Source organism: Chelon labrosus, assembly GCF_963514085.1.
Source record: "Chelon labrosus genome assembly, chromosome: 2".
In the NCBI taxonomy this organism is placed as follows: Eukaryota; Metazoa; Chordata; class Actinopteri; order Mugiliformes; family Mugilidae; genus Chelon; species Chelon labrosus.
The window spans coordinates 27,287,975-27,305,287 of record NC_140338.1 but is presented as its reverse complement, the minus strand read 5'-3'; the positions used below and the strand labels follow the sequence as shown (position 1 = coordinate 27,305,287).

Here is a 17,313-nt window from a genome sequence, read left to right as displayed (position 1 = left end):
TACTTGAGATTAATCATGGCTTAAAATGAATAACATATGCAATAAACGAAGCACACAATACACAGTGTCTCAGCCAGTCATTTTCTTTAATAACGATTATTAAACAAGTAAAAACAACGACACTTGGAATGACGCTGAAAGGACTGGCACGTTTTTTATTTTAACTGATTTCTTCTGAGTCATCATATACCTGTATAGTCTGCTGCTAAATAGTTACCTCCAGATTCTCATATTGCAGCTACAGTACTGGCATTTGTTTAATAAAGCTATTTCCTTTTATTGATTGTTTTAGTTTTTGAAAGGTGTACATTTTAAAACTATCTCAAAGGAAAATTGACTGTTTTTTTGACTGTTTTAAGATTAGATAAACATACATTTCAGGGATTGAATACAATCCAACTTTATAAATGGTGATAAAGTGTTGCTGTAAAAGGGAATATTGTTAGTGCTTTCATCATCTTTACACTGCATTATCAATGTCAAAAGTAGCGAGCCTTGCATTAAATCGACTGTTTACATCTTGCATAAAAAGTCCTGAACATGTTAACACTGTAAAGTCTCACATTACTGTGTCTGCTTAGAATGAGAGCGCTGGTGGAATCTGAGCCCACCACAGTTTCTAAATGACCTTCCACACTGTCCACAGACATAAGGCTTCTCTCCTGTGTGGATTCGGAAGTGCCTGGTTAAAGCCCCGGAGTGACGGAAACACTTGGAGCAGACCGAGCAGGTATACGGCCTCTCTCCCGTGTGGATGCGAAGGTGGGTCTTGAGATTCTCCATGCGGTTGAACTCTCGGTTGCACTCTGTGCAACGGAAAGGGCTGCAGCCCGGCGGGTAAAGCTGCAGCCTGGTCCTCTTGCTTCCAGCCACAGGCTGGTGACAGCGCTGCTGGAGCCTCTGCTGGCACTGGCCGTAGTGGCGCCGCAGCAGGCTGGGCAAGTGGAAGGTTTCACCGCAGCATTTACAAGTGTAGAGGGCGGCGAGGGCATGGCTGACGTTGCGACTTGTTCGGACATGAACTCCGTAAACCTGTGGAGGGGCTTCTGATAGTGGAGCTGGTTCTGTCAGCTGGAAGATGTTCGGGAACTCAGAGGAGACGGATGGAAGATCTGCGGGTCGTTGGAGGCTCATGGTCAAGTTTGGAGGATGCACTGTAGAAAAATACCACACAAGAGTGGTAAACGAAAAAGAGCGGTAAACGAACAGGAGCAAGCTGTGTACCTTCAAAGGCATTTAAACACTGATTTGCAAAGTTTCATTTACAATCATCTTATTTACCGTGAGGGGCCTACTGTATGTTTTTATAGGTTTAAATCATCAGAATACACAGCAAATATACCGTATTTGTATGCAATAAAGCTGTGTATACACCCACTTGCCAAAACATTTGGTAATCTTGTGAAAATGAATACATTCTGAAATAGCAGTCCTCCAGTCGTCCACGTGTTCAGTTGAAACCATGTCAGAAATCAGAAATAGTACTACAAGTCACAGCCTCTAAAAAGAATGAACAAACATGGTGCAGTTTCATTGGCTCATGAATATGACTGGCTAATTAAATATTGGTTATTCAACTGATCAAACACTGTTTTTTTTTGTTTTTTTTTAATCATCCCTGATCTGAATTCTTGTAGCCCAACATGGCCAAAGACTTTCATATGTTGCTATGAATGCTATGACATTTTATTAATTGTTTCAGAAATTTGTTGTTTGCTCCCTTACCTTGATCCATCCCGGCATTTGACAGCTGTGTGCTTGGGTCCTGGCTCTGAATATCTGCTTCTTCCGTCTTCCACTCCTCCAACATTTTGAACTGGGCTGCAGACACGCTCTCCAGGCTAAAATCCTCCACTTTAATCGACTCTGGACAGCAAGACGACGCGTCGCTCTCCTCTTCTGCCTTCTCCTGCTTTACAGTAACCCGGCCTAAAGTGGAGTCGGCGTCAGTGTTGGGAAGCTGAGACGGCTCACGGTCTTTGTCTCCTGAATCTTGACATAGCGGGTTCAGGCCTTCTACCTTCACTAGACATGTATGGGAAATCTCTTCCATGACCTCTGTTAATGGAAAGATAGAAAGAAAGTTTTATTCTTAAACCCTAAGCCTTGATCTCAGACTCCCATAAATCCCATTACCAAAATAAATGTTGTGTATGTCATTTTTCATAGTAAAGGCAAAAGTCATGCCTATAAAGAGAGATTCTAGAGAGGAGCAAAGTTGAGTCCTGTTTAGGTAAGCTCTCCAGTTGTGAGCACAGCTGCCCCCCAGTACTGGGAGTGCTCGGTTCTGGAGGATACATTCATCATTCAAAATTACCCACAAAGTACTGGAACATAGAAGTTGGATATGCAGATGAATTGAAGACACATGAGCACATTTTTGTGAATGTCTTGGCATCTTCTGGAGGGGGGTATTAACTATATTATTATTAATATTAACTTGATAAATCAAAAAAATATATACTAAAAATATACTAGAACCATCCTGATGTACAGTAGCTCCACCTGCTCTGAAGTGTTCTGAAACAGGGAAGCCCTTCAGTGTTTGGATTGTTCTATTGTTTCACACCACATTATGTTTTCGGTGACCACCTTGCACAGAACTGTGTGAGAACTGAGGAGGGAAGCAGTTTTGGTACTGAAAGGTCAGGGGTTTACGTCCGCCCGCATCAAGGCACCGTGACTGAGGTGCCTTGAGCAAGGACCTAAAACACAAACTGCTCCCTGGTGTCAGCCCGCTACTCCAAATGTACACACTGGTGTGTGAAGGAAAGGATGGGTCAAATGCAGATAAAGACTTAGGCCATGGGGGATCAATACAGTAGAAAATCTTAATGTATAAATGTAAAAAAAAAAAAAACACCCATCTTATTAAATAAAAGGTCACAGCGTTTTGTATCCTAACAAAAAACACTACTGTCATTGTGGGTCAGAGGCAACATCCGTGTATCTCTATACTTTCACCCACCCACCACATATCTGTGGCCTTGCGCTTTAAAGGCATGCAGTGCTCAAATGGAATCCGCTTCATACCTTTAGTGCATCCAATATTTTGTTCTTTCTCTGGCTCCGAAGCTGCATCACTGCTTGATCGCTGCTCCTCATTTCTGCTCGTGTATCTATCCTCAGGATGGATAACACAGCAGTGCCCTACGGGAGGCTCGTCACCTCTGACCTCTGTGCAGCTGTGCACGCCGCCCACTTCATGATTTGGGCTTGTCTGGTTGTAGGTAAGGTAGGGCAATTCATCTGTATGAGCCGTGGCATTAAAGCTCTGTTTCGTAGCAGGAGGAGGAGGGCTGACACTTCTTTCATCCATGCATTCAGAGTCCAGCATCGCTTCCGCCTTTTGCAGCCTTTGTTTGAGGGACTCATTCTCTCGTCGCAGCTCTTCATAGATGTCGCTTGCTGCCTGTCCTACCAAGGTTTTCACCTCTCTCACTGCGATCTCTACGGCCACCTCAAACGCCCCATGTATTGCAGCAACAAGCTCATCTTGAAGCACCAGGACAGCCTCAGATCCGAATAGTTTTGTAGCGCTAGGGCGCATTTTGGCATCAATTACCTGCGGCTTCATGGTGCATTCAAATGCGCCTCGTCCCTGAGCGCAGATTTGGCAATTTCCCTTTAATTAGGTCTTTTCTCGTGGCGTCGTAGCCTGTAAGCACCGACGGGAAGCAAAGTGGGGAGTTTTACTTCCGCCGACAGTAACTGACCCCTACTGGAGTCAAGGCTGAACTACACCAGGTCACAAAAAAAAAAAAAAAAAAAAAAAAAACACAAACATCTGAGCAAGTCAAGTTTATTATATTAACATAACGTCCAAATGATCAGAAATGGTTCAAATGGCACATTCAACAAACACGCACGCTGGCTCTGACGTGCGTAAAACGACGCTTCCAGGGCTAGATCCATCAGTCACGCTTTTTATAATGCTCTATCTGGGAAAGTATCCAACCAGAAGGTCCGAGGACGGCCAGGGTCAACACTGTCATCGCGAACACGGACTCCTGCAGAGCACAGATGAGAAATAAATCAGCGAAATTAAAAGCGTGTAAGCTGTGCAGTATTAGTCAAAAGCACCCTATCAAAAGAGGGGGGGAAAACTTACCATAACGCTTATTTTAGGCGGCTTGCCATGAATGTAAGTTGCTCGTTGTTGAACACCTATCTTTGGAGCAAAAGCCCGTCGAGCCTTCAGCAGTCCTACAAAAAGTCCAGACATGCTTGGATCTGAAAGGACAAAAGGTCTGTAAGTGCTCCCACTGGTCCGAGACAGAAAACAACCTGAGGAGTTTGAGGAATCAGCCTCTTTATAGAAGCTGTGCTCACACACCTGCTGGATGATCTGAATTAAGATGCCTTCAGGTGCTGCAGGAAGGAGGGGCTTTAATGGGGTCGTTTTCTGAAGTGTGAACTGATTTGAAATAAATATATTGTTGAGGATGTCAGGGTCTAATAACTCAGCCAAGAATCCAATTCAGTGAAATAAGTTTAAAGTGCCCCGCAACCCTTCACAGAAGATGAATGAATGAGTGAATGAATGAAGTCTAAAGTGAAAATGATCCCTGCTTATATTTATTATTCTCCAATAAAATGGGCCTTCCCCACGACCCTTAACAGGAATAAGCGGGTACAGAAGATGAATGAATGAATGAAAATGGGCCTTTAAGCACGTCAACTCTTCTATTTACTGATGAATTCATTTTTTTTATGATGGTAGTGAATACTGTATATAGAGAAACATAACATTGTGTTGTTCTTTTAACATGCCACTTTTCAAATATATTATTAATTAACAATTTGGAGTTTAAAGAAATTAATATTAAGTCAGAAGTATTTATTTTAAATGGTATTTCTGAATACCATTACATTAATTTATATAAAAACTACATTCAGGCTGCCACAGAAAAAGAAGACACTCGTCCATTCAGTGTTCCTGAAAGCTGGCCTTACTCCATTAATCTCATTTATACAGGTTCACAGTGACAATTGTAGATAACTCAAAAGAAAGACAAGGTGCCAAACAAGGTCCTAACGCCTCAGACGCTTCAGAGCTTTGTCTGACACGGAGGTCAGTGACTAGCCTACCTACCCAGGTGTTATATTCTTCCGTAAAGCACTGCAAGTGGCAACTATGATTTGCTGTGTTTGTTGACATGTGCGCATACCCTCCTTCCAAAAGTAAAACAATAAGTATTGGTGAACTACAGGATGTTGTTTTGTTAACACCTGATCCATAGAACCACAACACAGACACATATAAGACCCAGCACTATTTCGATTCAATTCAAATGTTATATAGGATAGCTTCTCTTCTGACTGTATTTCAGGAAGACGTGTTCTCTTTTACACCTATCTTCATTTATTTAGTTCTATTTATACTAGATGTGCCTACATACTTTACTTTGCAAATTAAGATTTTACATCCAAAACACTAAAACGTCATTCTGTAGCCTCCACATCTCTATGTGTGAAGCTTGTTGTTCCACAGTCTGCCTGAGGCATGAGTGGCTGTCCTTCCTTTGACACTACGGCTTCTGTTTGTTGTTTCATTGGGGCTGTTTTCCTCCTGGTGTGTAGCCTGGAGTCTGACTCTTGTTTTGAGGTGAGCACCTTGGCCCTGACGTCATTACTTGGATTACTCTTTGATTAGTCTCCCACATCCCCTGTGGTGCAGGGCGCCACTGACGCGCCGGTCAGAAGTGGGTCGGCTCAGCATTAACGGGTGTGAAGGTTGCAGCCTGCACGCTGGTCATCAGTAATCAGTCTGCCTGCAGTGCCTGGGTAGAGTTTGTCTCATTCAGGCTACAGAGGACAAGGTAAGCTCTCTCTTTATACTACATTCTACCTGTGTTTCAAATGTTTAGTGCTATCTTATGGTGTAAACCTAATACAGACAACACTAGACAACTGTGAACAATATCACCATTGGTCTATATCGAGAAGGAGGATTACCTGATTACCTATAGATTGGTGATTTAAAGACCAAATTTGACTTGAGACATAACATCACAAGACAACAATCTGCTTGACCCATGTCTTTCCTTCTATATCTTTTTTTTTTCTTTCAAAAATGTCACTTAATGAAAATAAAATTAATGAAATAAAACTGCAAACAGGCACAGAGCTCCCCACGGGCACATGGTTTATTAATGTTGATGGTTAATTCAATCATCCTTAAGTCAGGCTGTGCCATTTTGTCAAGCCTCAGTTCATCAGTAAAATGATAAGCCGACTAACTGACTGATCTGTGGATATTTCACTTTTAAGCAAAAACTTAAAGGTCTGATGGTTTCCACATTTAAATGTCTAATTTGTCTCTGGTTTTCTTAGTCTACTATGATATTAAATTAGGTTTTTTCTCTTCTGGTTGGACAAATTCCAATGTTTTTTTTATATCCCAAACGATTCATTTAGGAAATAATAAAAATAGTTTGTTACCACTGAGTTTGTGCATTTTAGTGTGCCTGTGTTACCTTTCCCTACATATTTAATCCAATATCCATGAATAATAAGATCAGACTTTATCAGGCATGAAACCATGGCTGTGGTTATTAGGTTTCTTGGCTGCAGTCATGGAAATGTGCCTGTTGACTAAAGGATGTGGATTAGTTTAACCGATAAGGACTCTTCCATTAAATTTTCCCTCTCTTCAGCTTTCCTGATCTTCTGCTTGCTCCACCTACCTTCCCTTCACATTGTCCTTCTGTCCTTACGTAAGAACCTGGACGCTCTCCACTTGGGTGAGATGGCAGAGGCCTCAGCAGCCAGCTCCACTGAGGATGGTTCGCCTATGCAGTGGAAACTTTCCAGTCGACGTAGCAGGAAGTCTGGGTGTTCCAACATCTTTACGGGTGTGAACATGCATCAGCTGCACCGGCTGTTTAGAACAGCGGGGGACAGAAATGCAGAACATCGAGCCAAGCTGGTGTGGCGTGGGATGGACGCAGATATGGAAGGAGCAGAAAAAGAAAGGGAGGAGGAAGGCGAGGAGAGAGAGGATGAGGCAGGGCTGGCCCAGGCCTTGGTGGGGCTGAGAGTCCGAGCAAGGAATAAAGCAGGGATCAGACTGGAAGGGCACAGAGAACACAAGTGGCTCAGAGCGTCAGGATATCTCAGGTAAGTGACAGTGTCAAATGGCAAGAGGCCATAAATCAATCATAAATAAAATGATGGGAAAAGGTCTATGCAGATGAATAGTGAGTTTGTTATTTGTTGTTTTGGTGAAAAATGTCCTCATTTGAACTTCTTCTTGCACAAGCTAGTGTCTAACTCGGGTCTCATGACTATGTCTTGAAATGCACTGTGCAAATTGTCATGTGCCTTACAAACTCATTATGTCCTCTCTCTGCAAGGCATTAGAAACACACACACAGCTGTCATGCTTCGCTTTCCACATTCCTCACTGGGATGAAATTAGACTTGTTGAAGTAGTAACGAAGTGCCACTGTGTGGTAAAAAAAAGGCGGTGTGAGTCAGCGGGGTGGTGCAGTATTAACAAAACAGTGCGTAGCAAAAACTCTTTAGCCATGTTTCCATCATAAGTGATGGCAGGGGTGGCATGTATTGGTCATACATCTCTGTTTCAGATTTTCTCAACAGCTATCACATGGATTGTTGACATTCATAGTGTCTAAAAGAATACACTTTGGCAGATTGCTTACTGTGTTTTTTCAGTTAGAGCCAGCACCAGGCCAGAATTTGATTCCTGCTAAACCAGTGACATTTCCATCACCCTCAGTTGTTTCTTGTGTTTAGCCCCCGGCAGCAAATGTTTGCCTGCTGACATGCAGGTGACAATGGCAACACTAGCATGCTGACATGCAAAAATAAGCCTGCTAGCATGCTGACTTTAGCAATTAGCTCAACTCACTGTTGTGACCAAGCACAGCCTTCCAGCTGCTACAGATGCTACACACTCTTGATACACTGATTTCAATATTACCTGGCATTATTTCTTTAAAGTAGCCTAATACTGTGAGTATATAATAGGATAATATTCTGCTGGGCTTTTCTAATATGTTAAAGTGAGTTCAGAGGCATTCTACAGTACACAAAACATATTTTCACTAGCTTGGGGGCCATTCCCATTTACCTTTTGAGGAGAAATAAAAGGAAGATCATGCCATCCTAGAGCAGCTGTGGATCTTGTTAAAGTTTTTATTGTAAGACCATGTGTGGAAAGCCTTTGTTACTGATGAGGCCCTTTTTGCTGCTTTAGTGGCATCATAGATGTCAGGCACGTCACTCTTTAACCACCAGGCCTACATTAAGGAATTTGGATTATACAGATACATTCATTCATTCATTCATTCATCTTCTGTAACCGCTTATTCCTGTTAAGGGTCGCGGGGTCTGCTGGAGCCTATCCCAGCTGTCATCGGGCGAGAGGCGGAGTAAACCCTGGACAGGTCGCCAGTCTATCGCAGGGCTAACACAGAGAGACAGACAACCATCCACACTCACATTCACACCTATGGCCAATTTAGAATCACCAGTAAACCTAACTAGCATATCTTTGGACGGTGGGAGGAAGCCGGAGTTATACAGATCGATGTGACTTTTTACTAATCCACTTGCAACCTCCATTTACATGGGAAATTACATGATAATCTCTGTCTTGCAGGTTTGAGGAGCCATTATCTAGCTACCCTGTAGAGGACGCAGGGGCTGGCTTAGCTCCAAATCCGGAAAAATTTCTGATGCCAACTGAGGAAGACTTCCCAGACAACCAAAATCCCTTCAAACCATCTTCATGGAAGTTGGGTGTGGCGAGGCTGGAGGGCGCCAGGGACCCTGAACGCTACCTCCACCGGGTTGTCCATTAAAAACAAACAGAGGTGGAAGATGCAAGGAGACTGAAGACTTCAAATACGCCACCGATTTTGCATGAAAGGACGTGCTGTACCACTACTGTTTGAAGCTTCTACTATTATCTACTACACATGTTAAAAATACTCCTGTGAACGTTTTGTAAACCTGCTTGGAGATTCACCAACAATAATAGGAATTTCATTCTACATCTTCTAAAATGCAGCCGTGTTGGACATGACTAGATTAACACAATCATTACCCTGAAAACAAGTTTCTGATGCACAAAGTCAGTAGCTACACAGTATTTGTGGTTTATTATTATGTTAAACATGACATTAAAAGTTTTAAGAGCACTTTATTTTTGCTTAGTGCTGTAAAGTAAAAATAGCAAGTTTTGTAAATCTTTAATTTGCCGATTTATTTTTTTATTCATGTTTTACAAAAAGAACGCAAAACTGTCATACTGTTATCTTTTTAGCTGATATGATGATGTTGCCTTTTTTAAAAAAATTTTGTTCCAGTCTTCTGGAACTAAAACAATCTCTTACTTTTAGCTCTGTTTTGGGTCTCCACCAACTCCCAGGTGAGATACCTTGTACTTTGGCTATTAAATTGTCCACTATTTTCACGAGCTGGTCGCAAAGTATGTAATTTTGCTGTTTGGTGCTGGACAGGTAACAGACTGGGGTAGCAGATTGTTGTTGTTTTTTTCCCTGACAACAGCTGCACACCTAGAAATGAGTAGGAACCAAAACATTAAAGTTGCAGAGGAATCTCTAAGCTGAAGAGAACAACTGGGTGATATTGTGTGTTGTGTTATTATCCAAAGTACACCAATAGAATAGAGTCTGAAACATACAAGTCATCTGTATTAATGGAATATGTTTTAATTATAATCTATCATTAAATATTACATACAAATTATACAGTGCATTGTCACAATACATCTCATGTCAGTTCAGTACAGGAAGTTACGTCTTTGATTACTACGGTCCACCCACTAGCCAGAAAATGAACAGAAATCAACATGGCCAAGACAAACGGGAACTGGTGGACTGAAAACCACCAATGCCGTTCTGCTCAGTTGTAGACCTTTGTATTGTTCAACATTGATTTAACTCCCCAGTGGGAGAAGACAAATTAGGCGAGCCAGTCAGTAAAACAAAGTTTGTTTCTTTAACCAAAATTTACTCTGCAGTTCAAGATCAGCCCGGATGACTTTGCAGATCCTAATCTTAGGAGGAGATATGAGTAGTGTGAAGCCAATTCACATGGTTAGTATTCACTGTGTGAAGACATACGCAACACTCAGTGCCCGGTTCCCACTTCTGTAAGACTTGAAAATGAACACTTACTGGTTTTAAAGTAAGATTCTGATCTAGTGGCACCAGTGCTTGCACCAGTCCAGGTTGGTTTTTAACCGTGTATGTGCATTTAACTGCAAATATGCATGTGAATATCAAAAGGCAGAGAGGTATAAAGAAAACAAAATTAACATGGAATGCAACGCCTCCCATCCAAAAACAAGCATATGAGAGGCTTTCAACTGGCGTGCATGTGTGTGTGAGCAAACATCGTGTGCACCCAGAAGTCCAACAGAAAAGTCATCTCACAGGATCTTTCTCGGGAAGGTTCAGAAGCTTAAACTCTCAAACCTTTCATTTCTAATCCACTCAAGGCACAGAGGCAAAATGGGAAGATATGTTGTAAAATCCTTCCTTTTGGCCTCATCTCTACACGTGTTAACTCACTCTCTGTTACCAAAATATCCAGAAGGAGAGGAAGTCTGGGGTGAAGATTATTTCCATTTCCGGGACAAAAACCTGCGCTCCCAGACTCTGTCTTCTCCTCCATCCGTACGCAGAGGCTCCTCACTCCTTTCCTTGCTACAGCTTCCTGCGGTTCCTCTTCTTCTGCATCCCTTCTCCTTACTTACCACCAGGTGAAGAAGGGTCTTCTGCTCTGGAAACTCTGCGTGTAGGACTCGCTGTTTGCTCTCTGAGGTGCTCTGGCCGTTTCAACGATTACTGGGGGCATCTGGACCAACTGGAGGGGTGATTTACCGTCCTTCAGGGCTTGGCACAAGTTCAGGATCTGAGCATAAAAAATGGGTTGTTTGTTAATAACAAGACCACGTACGGCTTTAAAGCAAAAGTTGCAAGTCAAGCTGCTAAAAAGGAAGTGGTGTATACTGTCTCTTTCGGTGTGACTTCTTATATTTAGCTTCAGCTTTAGGCTTTGTTTACTGGATGGATAATTTTATAAAATGAAAGGAAAAGAACTCACCTGCCCCCTCATAACAGCTACTTGTTTGTGAAACTGTCCCCTGTCAAAACCGGGATCTTTCTGCAGGGCACAGTAGACAATACATGTAAGTTGCTCATAATGTTTTCATCTGTGAGCCATCCTCTTCTCCATCGTGCATTTTCCCCTTTCCGGGCCACTCTTATCATTCTTCATAAACATGGTAATAATGAAGCTCTCCTTGCCTTAAACAGCTCGTAGAGGTCCTCTTCTAGGTCTTTGATGAAGTTTGGGTCAGAGAGTTTGGGCAGGACCAGGTCTCTGATTTCCATGGAGAAAGGAACTTTGGCTTGGGAGAGCCAAGCCCAGTAGAAGGGGTCTGGTGGTTGGGGAAAGAACAATTACACACATTATTTCAGTTTTCACTGGATGTTGAAACTAAAGAAGTCGATTCTTTTTCTAAAGCAAGAATTACACTGCTCTCAGGATGAGCAGTGAGTGGCTGTATCACAGTAACGACGCTTACAAGCTCTCCAGGAGTCGGGGTGTTTGAGGGGGAAGGCGAGGCCGTTGTCTATGGCTGCCAACTTGATTATGGGATCCTTTACTACCACCCAGTCTGTGTCCTGGACAGGAAAAGACACATGGTTATAACATTAACATATTCAGCGGTAGATATTTTTACAAAAGGCACTGTGAATTTTGGAATAATTAACAGAAACTATAACACAATTACATTAAGTAACATGTCAAAATGCAAAAAAATAAAATAGATCGGTATTTAAAATAATAAATGTCAAGACTCTTTGTCTCCTCACCCTATTGCCACCAGAGTCCATGGGACAGTCGTACTTTAGCAACCAGTTGTCATTTCCCCTGTCTAGAATACACAAAACAAAGGAAGACTGATATTCAGACAACTTCAGTTCCAATCAAACCAGAGCTATAAACACTGCAATAGGTAACAACATGTTTACCAAGATATATTCTAATGAAGAAGTTAACTTTTGCTGCATTTTTCCATTGTGAGGACTTTCCCCAGGCACTAGGAATCTTTGTGCGCTTCCACCTCGCGAGATATTATTTTAATAAAAAGTTTCTGCTCAGAACAAAGTAGAGGTTTTGTGGCTGGTGCTTGCTGTGAGGAATATTTCCAATTGATCGAGTGATCTCTGCAGTAGCTTAAGTCTAACAATTCAGGCATTTTGAATCTACTGTAATACGACTAGTCGTCTCTTTTCCAGCACTGAATGACCCCATTTGCAAAGCAAATCACAATCAGCAGCAGCACAGCTTCAGTGTTCTACATGTTTATAGTTATCACAGTGTCACATTGTCATTGTTCTACAGTCTTCTGCATTACTGCAACCTACTGGACTGGAGTGGGGTGGGTTGTTGAATAGTTACACACAAAAATGACATAAAATTGCCGTTTTGTTACATGACAGCGGACAAATTTTCCTAATCTACGTGAGCTCTAGACAAGAATAGAAATGCAGATAATCAACGGTCTGAGGGAAACACGATTTCTGAAAAGAAGTTCCTGGGAGTAAATGTTCTGGGGACTTTCGGCGGAAATGTTGCTTTTGCTCAACTAACACTGTGATTACATGCCTGTGTTCCTGATGATGTAATCAAGGACTACGAGACGCTCAAACTGCAGTTGGAGCTGACGGTTGGTGTTTTCAGGCAAAGGCTCTGCTTCAAACCTCCGCAGCCAGAAATCGGCATCTTTGTATCCATCGACAAAGAGCTGGAAGGAGCCAACCTGAGAGAATTGAAACACAATGGATGCATGCACAGGAATTGTTGGTTGCTTTTTTTTTTATATCATAATGTGATTAATCCATTGAGTACTGAGTCAAAGTTTAAATCAGGAAACACAAAATTGCAAGAACTGAGTTTAGGTGAATTTTTTCATTTGCATTAACAATAAATGACAATTTTAATGCCATTTACTGGTTACATCTTTGCATGGTTTATTAAAACGTTCTGAGATCAACCAGTAACATCCAGCTGTTTCATTTCAAGACTTTGTACTAAATGAATTGTTGATATTGGGCGAATAAAACACACAAACGTATGACCAAATAAAAGGACTTTATTAAAAATAATAATAAAAATAATTTATCGACTTACCTTGGGTGGCAGCCCAATCCTGTGGAAGCGCTGGCCCACCTTAGGCACCTTTTCCAGGGCTAGCCTCTTACCTCGAGACTTGACCCTGTCAATGGCACTGTAGTTGAATGTTTCACTTGCCAAATACACCACCTAAAGTGGGAATGTTGGTTTAGTGACAGGGAATATTTTCCGAACGGTCTGTTGCTTCTGGATTGTGGAAGCGGGGCTGTGTGTGTCCGTACCTTAGTCCTGGGAACAATATTGAGCTCCAGTTTCTGATCGACCAGGCTGGCCCCGGCCTCTGAGAGGTAACCCTGGTTTAAGACCAAACAGTCGCGGCCAAAACAGCAGGGACAGCACAGTTTCTGGAGCCACTTAGTCCACTTGGGATTCAGCTGGCCATAGGGCTCTTCATTTTTGGGTTTGAATACTCCAATTATCTTCTGCAAAAGGAGACAGAGTGGAAGGAGGTGAGAAGACAAGACAGATAAAGAGTTTAAGAGTGGAGAACAAAGGTAGGTTTGGTTGGGTATATGACAAATAAATAGTTAAATTCAAGGACACTGATAAAATGGAACTATAAACTTTCTTTAAAGCCTATAGAGACAAAAAAAAAAAAAAATACAGATCTTGGGTGTGGTTGTACTTCAGAGTTGAGTATAGAAATCACATGTTACATTCCGCTACTATCAGACACATACTCACTCTCACACACGCGCGCACAGCGATTACAACATTAAACCTGGTCATAGAAGAGAATTATGTCCTCAACAGGGAACTAGCACATGACTACTAAGCACAACTAAAGAAACCGAAGAGGTGGGGGATGAGGGGGGCTGGTCATTGAATAAAAAACCTCACACATTAAGCATGGAATTCTACATTCGTTTCTGTTTCATAAGTCTTTAAGGAGTGCGCATAAAAAGCCAGATAACAGAGTGCAAGCACTATTAGTGAAGATCCATTTCCAAAGTTCCTCTTCTCTGCTTCTCTCTCATAGGAACATATTTAGAGGACTGAGTCTGAGAGTTGCTCAGGACTTATACTAGACAGCTTTAGTGGTGCTGATCAAAGCCTCCTGCCACATTAAACATTTGCGATTAAAAAGAGTTGTCGGAGAGGGCGACAAAGAAATGTTCTACAGCTGTCCACATGTCGATTCCCTGATTTATTAGTCAATTTGTAGAACTGCTGCTCCAACAAATCAGGCACGAGTGGTCAGCTTATTTCCATTGATCAGATGCCTAATAGTTTGTTCTTTGCCCCATTTTGCGATATACAGAGAAACAAGAAACACTACCGGAAAGTAACGGGCATATTATCATTGAAGTAGGTGTTGCTGCTGACATCGCTGTGACAACTGGTCAGACAGACTGACAGACTGCCAACCTTAGCAAATGGATCTGAAATGACTGCCAGCACCGTTGATAAGCAGCTGGGTCAGTGAGTTAAAAGTACTGATTGTGGTTTGAAGAAAAGCATGCAATGTATTTACTTAAAAGATCAAATAGTTTTGCAGGTGCTTCACAGTAAAGCAAGCATTCTGTTGAACTATAAATATAGAAACAACCAGACCACTTAACTAATTTGGGTGTTCCTTGTGAGCAGAAGGTGAGGAGGAGAGATTTAGCACCTTTACTGCAGGAGGTGCGACAAGACACCTTTCACAACAAATAATTAGAGGCTATAAGAAAAAAAAAATATCCAAGCAAGGAATGGTTTGCACGTAAGATAGGGACTTTTTTTTTTTCCTCAATGTGTTTTTATTTAAACACTGTAAACTATATTTCAGTAACGCGAAGTAATTTCATACTGTCACACTGTGTGTTTATTTATTAGTGTGCCTGGGTCAATTTGTCGTGTTTACATATTTCACTGGGTATCTGCTAAGTCATCACAGGCTAGTTAGAGAAGGCCTTTCCTCGAAGCCACTTTGAAAACATTAGTTTAGTTTTGCAGTAGTAACATCACCGTCACTACTTTAGTGACTACGAATTTCACCGATCACTGGAGAGGTAACAAGGAAACATGACAGCAGACAATGGGTGAGTTAGCAACGGCTCTCCTTACCCCCTGAGAGTCTTTGACAAAATAGCTTCCACTGGAGCCCTGGTAGATCCTCTCCGGGTAGATCCCCTCCTCTATGGCCCGTTCGGCCTTTCGGATGATCTCTCTGAACTCGGGGTCCTCTGGGAACTCGTTCCTGTGCGGTTCCCTCGGCGAGTTTCCACGGTCCCGATCCAGAAGCGGTTGTCTCTCCCGGCTGCGCCCCGGACTTCCAGCCGGGATGCGCACCACGGAGCCCGGTGTGCTTCCAAACGCACCCCGGGGGCTGGTGGGCTCTGTGGGGCAGTAGCTGAAATCACCGGAGCCCCGGAGTGGAGAGACAAGTGGACTCGTCTCGTCCATGTCTCTGACGGTGGAGTTATTTTAACTCCTACAGAAAGACGACGAAAGAGGACAAAATGGGAGAGGGAAATAAAGTGGTATGGCTGTTATTGTTGGCTAGCACTGACGCTGGCTAACGAGGAAACACTGGAATAAAAAAACAGAAATCAGATGACTGTCAGCTTCCGGCAAGAGGCGGGACCTATTCAGTGTTTTGATCTATAACCAATCAGCGTTCAAGTCCTCCAGTCAACAACCTAATCTCGAGCTCTGATTGGTTACAATTATTCAGCCCCCGGAAGACACGTAAATGCACCGTTAACCCAATCAATTAACTGACCAAAAAAAACAAAAAAAACGTTCAGAAACAGTTTAGAGTTCTGAGTGTTTTTATCATGGATGAAATAAAGATATTCTGGGACAGAGGAATAATGGTAATAGGAATAAATAGGGTATATCTCGACAAATTATCTTTACCTGATTAAGTATAAGAAACGTTATTGGTTGATTAAGCTCCACCTTAAATTGAATTAATTTGAGACAATTGAGATATCATAACTGGAGACAGACGCTATAAAGTTGGAAAATAGATTTTGATAAACATAATTAAAATTTACAAAACCAGTATGGAAACACTGTATGAAAGAAAGTCTTCAGAATCAGAATCAGAAAATACTTTATTGAAGATCAGCCTGCTAGTGAGCAACTGGTAGTGGTTAACAAATACACATTACTCGCCAGACTTATTGTGGACAACAATACATTTTGGAGCTGCATGTTTCTCCTCTCTTGGTACCCTGTCTTACACTTTCTCTAGATCTACAAAGATCCCCTTCTTTGTAGGACTCCTTCTGCCCTTCCCTGTACTTCTCCATCAGCATTCACAAGGCAAATATTGCATCTGTAGTGCTCTTTCTTGCCACTGCTGCTCACAAATGCTCACTCCTCCCCCTAGCCTAGCTTCCACTACTCTTTCCCACATCTTCATTGTATGGCCCATCAGCTGGAGACCTCTGTAGATTCCACAACTCTGCTCATCAGCCTTGTTCTTTTAAGTCGGCAGCAAAACACTCCTCCTCCATTCTTCAGGCATCCTCTCACTCTCTAAGATCTTGTTAAACAAACCAGTTAAAAACACTGCCATCTCTCCTGGACACTTCCATACCACCGCAGGCATGTCATCAGGACCAATCGCCTTCTCACTCTTATCTATTCCTACATAATTCTCTGAGCTGCTCACATATTATGCCAGCCTACACACCTGTAATACTACCATTGTCCCTGAATTGTTTTCCAAATTGGATTTGGAATAAATCCTCCTTTTCTCCCCTCTCTTTTGTCCAACCTCCCTCTTTTTTCCATCTCTCTGCCCAGGCAGCCTCAAGCAGATAGGTCACCCCATGTGAGCTGCTCAAGGTTTCTTCCTGTTAAAAGGCAGATTTCCTTGCCACCAGTGTCTCTGTACTTGTTCTGGGGGTTTCAGGCTGTGGGTTCCGTAAAGTGTCTTAAGACAGTTTGTATTATTATTGAGGCTATATAAGTAAAATAAAATTAAACTAAGTTAAACTACATGGCCCTTAATTGAAACATAGAGGAAGAACACTTTGTGGAGGAAAAAAGTTCTTTGAATATTTCTTTCAATAAAATATTCTAACTGCAAAAAGGATCATGTGATGTTGCTATACTTGCAACCAAATAACATTCAGCTACATAATGATGAATACCTTGTTGGCGATGAGCAAC

The 17,313-nt window shown here is 42.1% G+C and overlaps 3 protein-coding genes and 1 long non-coding RNA gene across 4 annotated transcripts; 1 reads left to right on the top strand and 3 right to left on the bottom strand.

The window, feature by feature from the left end:
* Positions 1-112: 112 nt before the first annotated feature.
* On the bottom strand, positions 113-3,667 carry LOC311495205 (uncharacterized protein). The gene is made up of 3 exons (XM_084554577.1): positions 3,034-3,667; positions 1,726-2,058; positions 113-1,154 (listed from the first exon to the last, which is right to left on the bottom strand). Exons 1-3 carry the CDS (start codon positions 3,575-3,577, stop codon positions 565-567), a joined length of 1,467 nt encoding a protein of 488 aa, XP_084410703.1. The 5' UTR covers positions 3,578-3,667; the 3' UTR covers positions 113-564.
* A 119-nt stretch (positions 3,668-3,786) lies between these two features.
* On the bottom strand, positions 3,787-4,667 carry LOC311495255. Its single transcript, XR_014699313.1, has 2 exons — positions 4,112-4,667; positions 3,787-4,010 (listed from the first exon to the last, which is right to left on the bottom strand). It is a non-coding gene; the product is annotated as an uncharacterized lncRNA (long non-coding RNA).
* Positions 4,668-6,751: 2,084 nt separating this feature from the next.
* Positions 6,752-9,515, top strand: avpi1 (arginine vasopressin induced 1; the record flags this gene model as incomplete). The annotated part of the gene is made up of 2 exons (XM_084566887.1): positions 6,752-7,122; positions 8,630-9,515. The coding sequence occupies 2 exons, from the start codon at positions 6,752-6,754 to the stop codon at positions 8,829-8,831; spliced, it is 573 nt and encodes a 190-aa protein (XP_084423013.1). The 3' UTR covers positions 8,832-9,515.
* A 190-nt stretch (positions 9,516-9,705) lies between these two features.
* On the bottom strand, positions 9,706-15,909 carry pi4k2a (phosphatidylinositol 4-kinase type 2 alpha). Its single transcript, XM_084566875.1, has 9 exons — positions 15,253-15,909; positions 13,425-13,625; positions 13,201-13,332; positions 12,672-12,829; positions 11,880-11,937; positions 11,588-11,687; positions 11,307-11,440; positions 11,104-11,163; positions 9,706-10,911 (listed from the first exon to the last, which is right to left on the bottom strand). Exons 1-9 carry the CDS (start codon positions 15,589-15,591, stop codon positions 10,750-10,752), a joined length of 1,344 nt encoding a protein of 447 aa, XP_084423001.1. The 5' UTR covers positions 15,592-15,909; the 3' UTR covers positions 9,706-10,749.
* Positions 15,910-17,313: the final 1,404 nt, after the last annotated feature.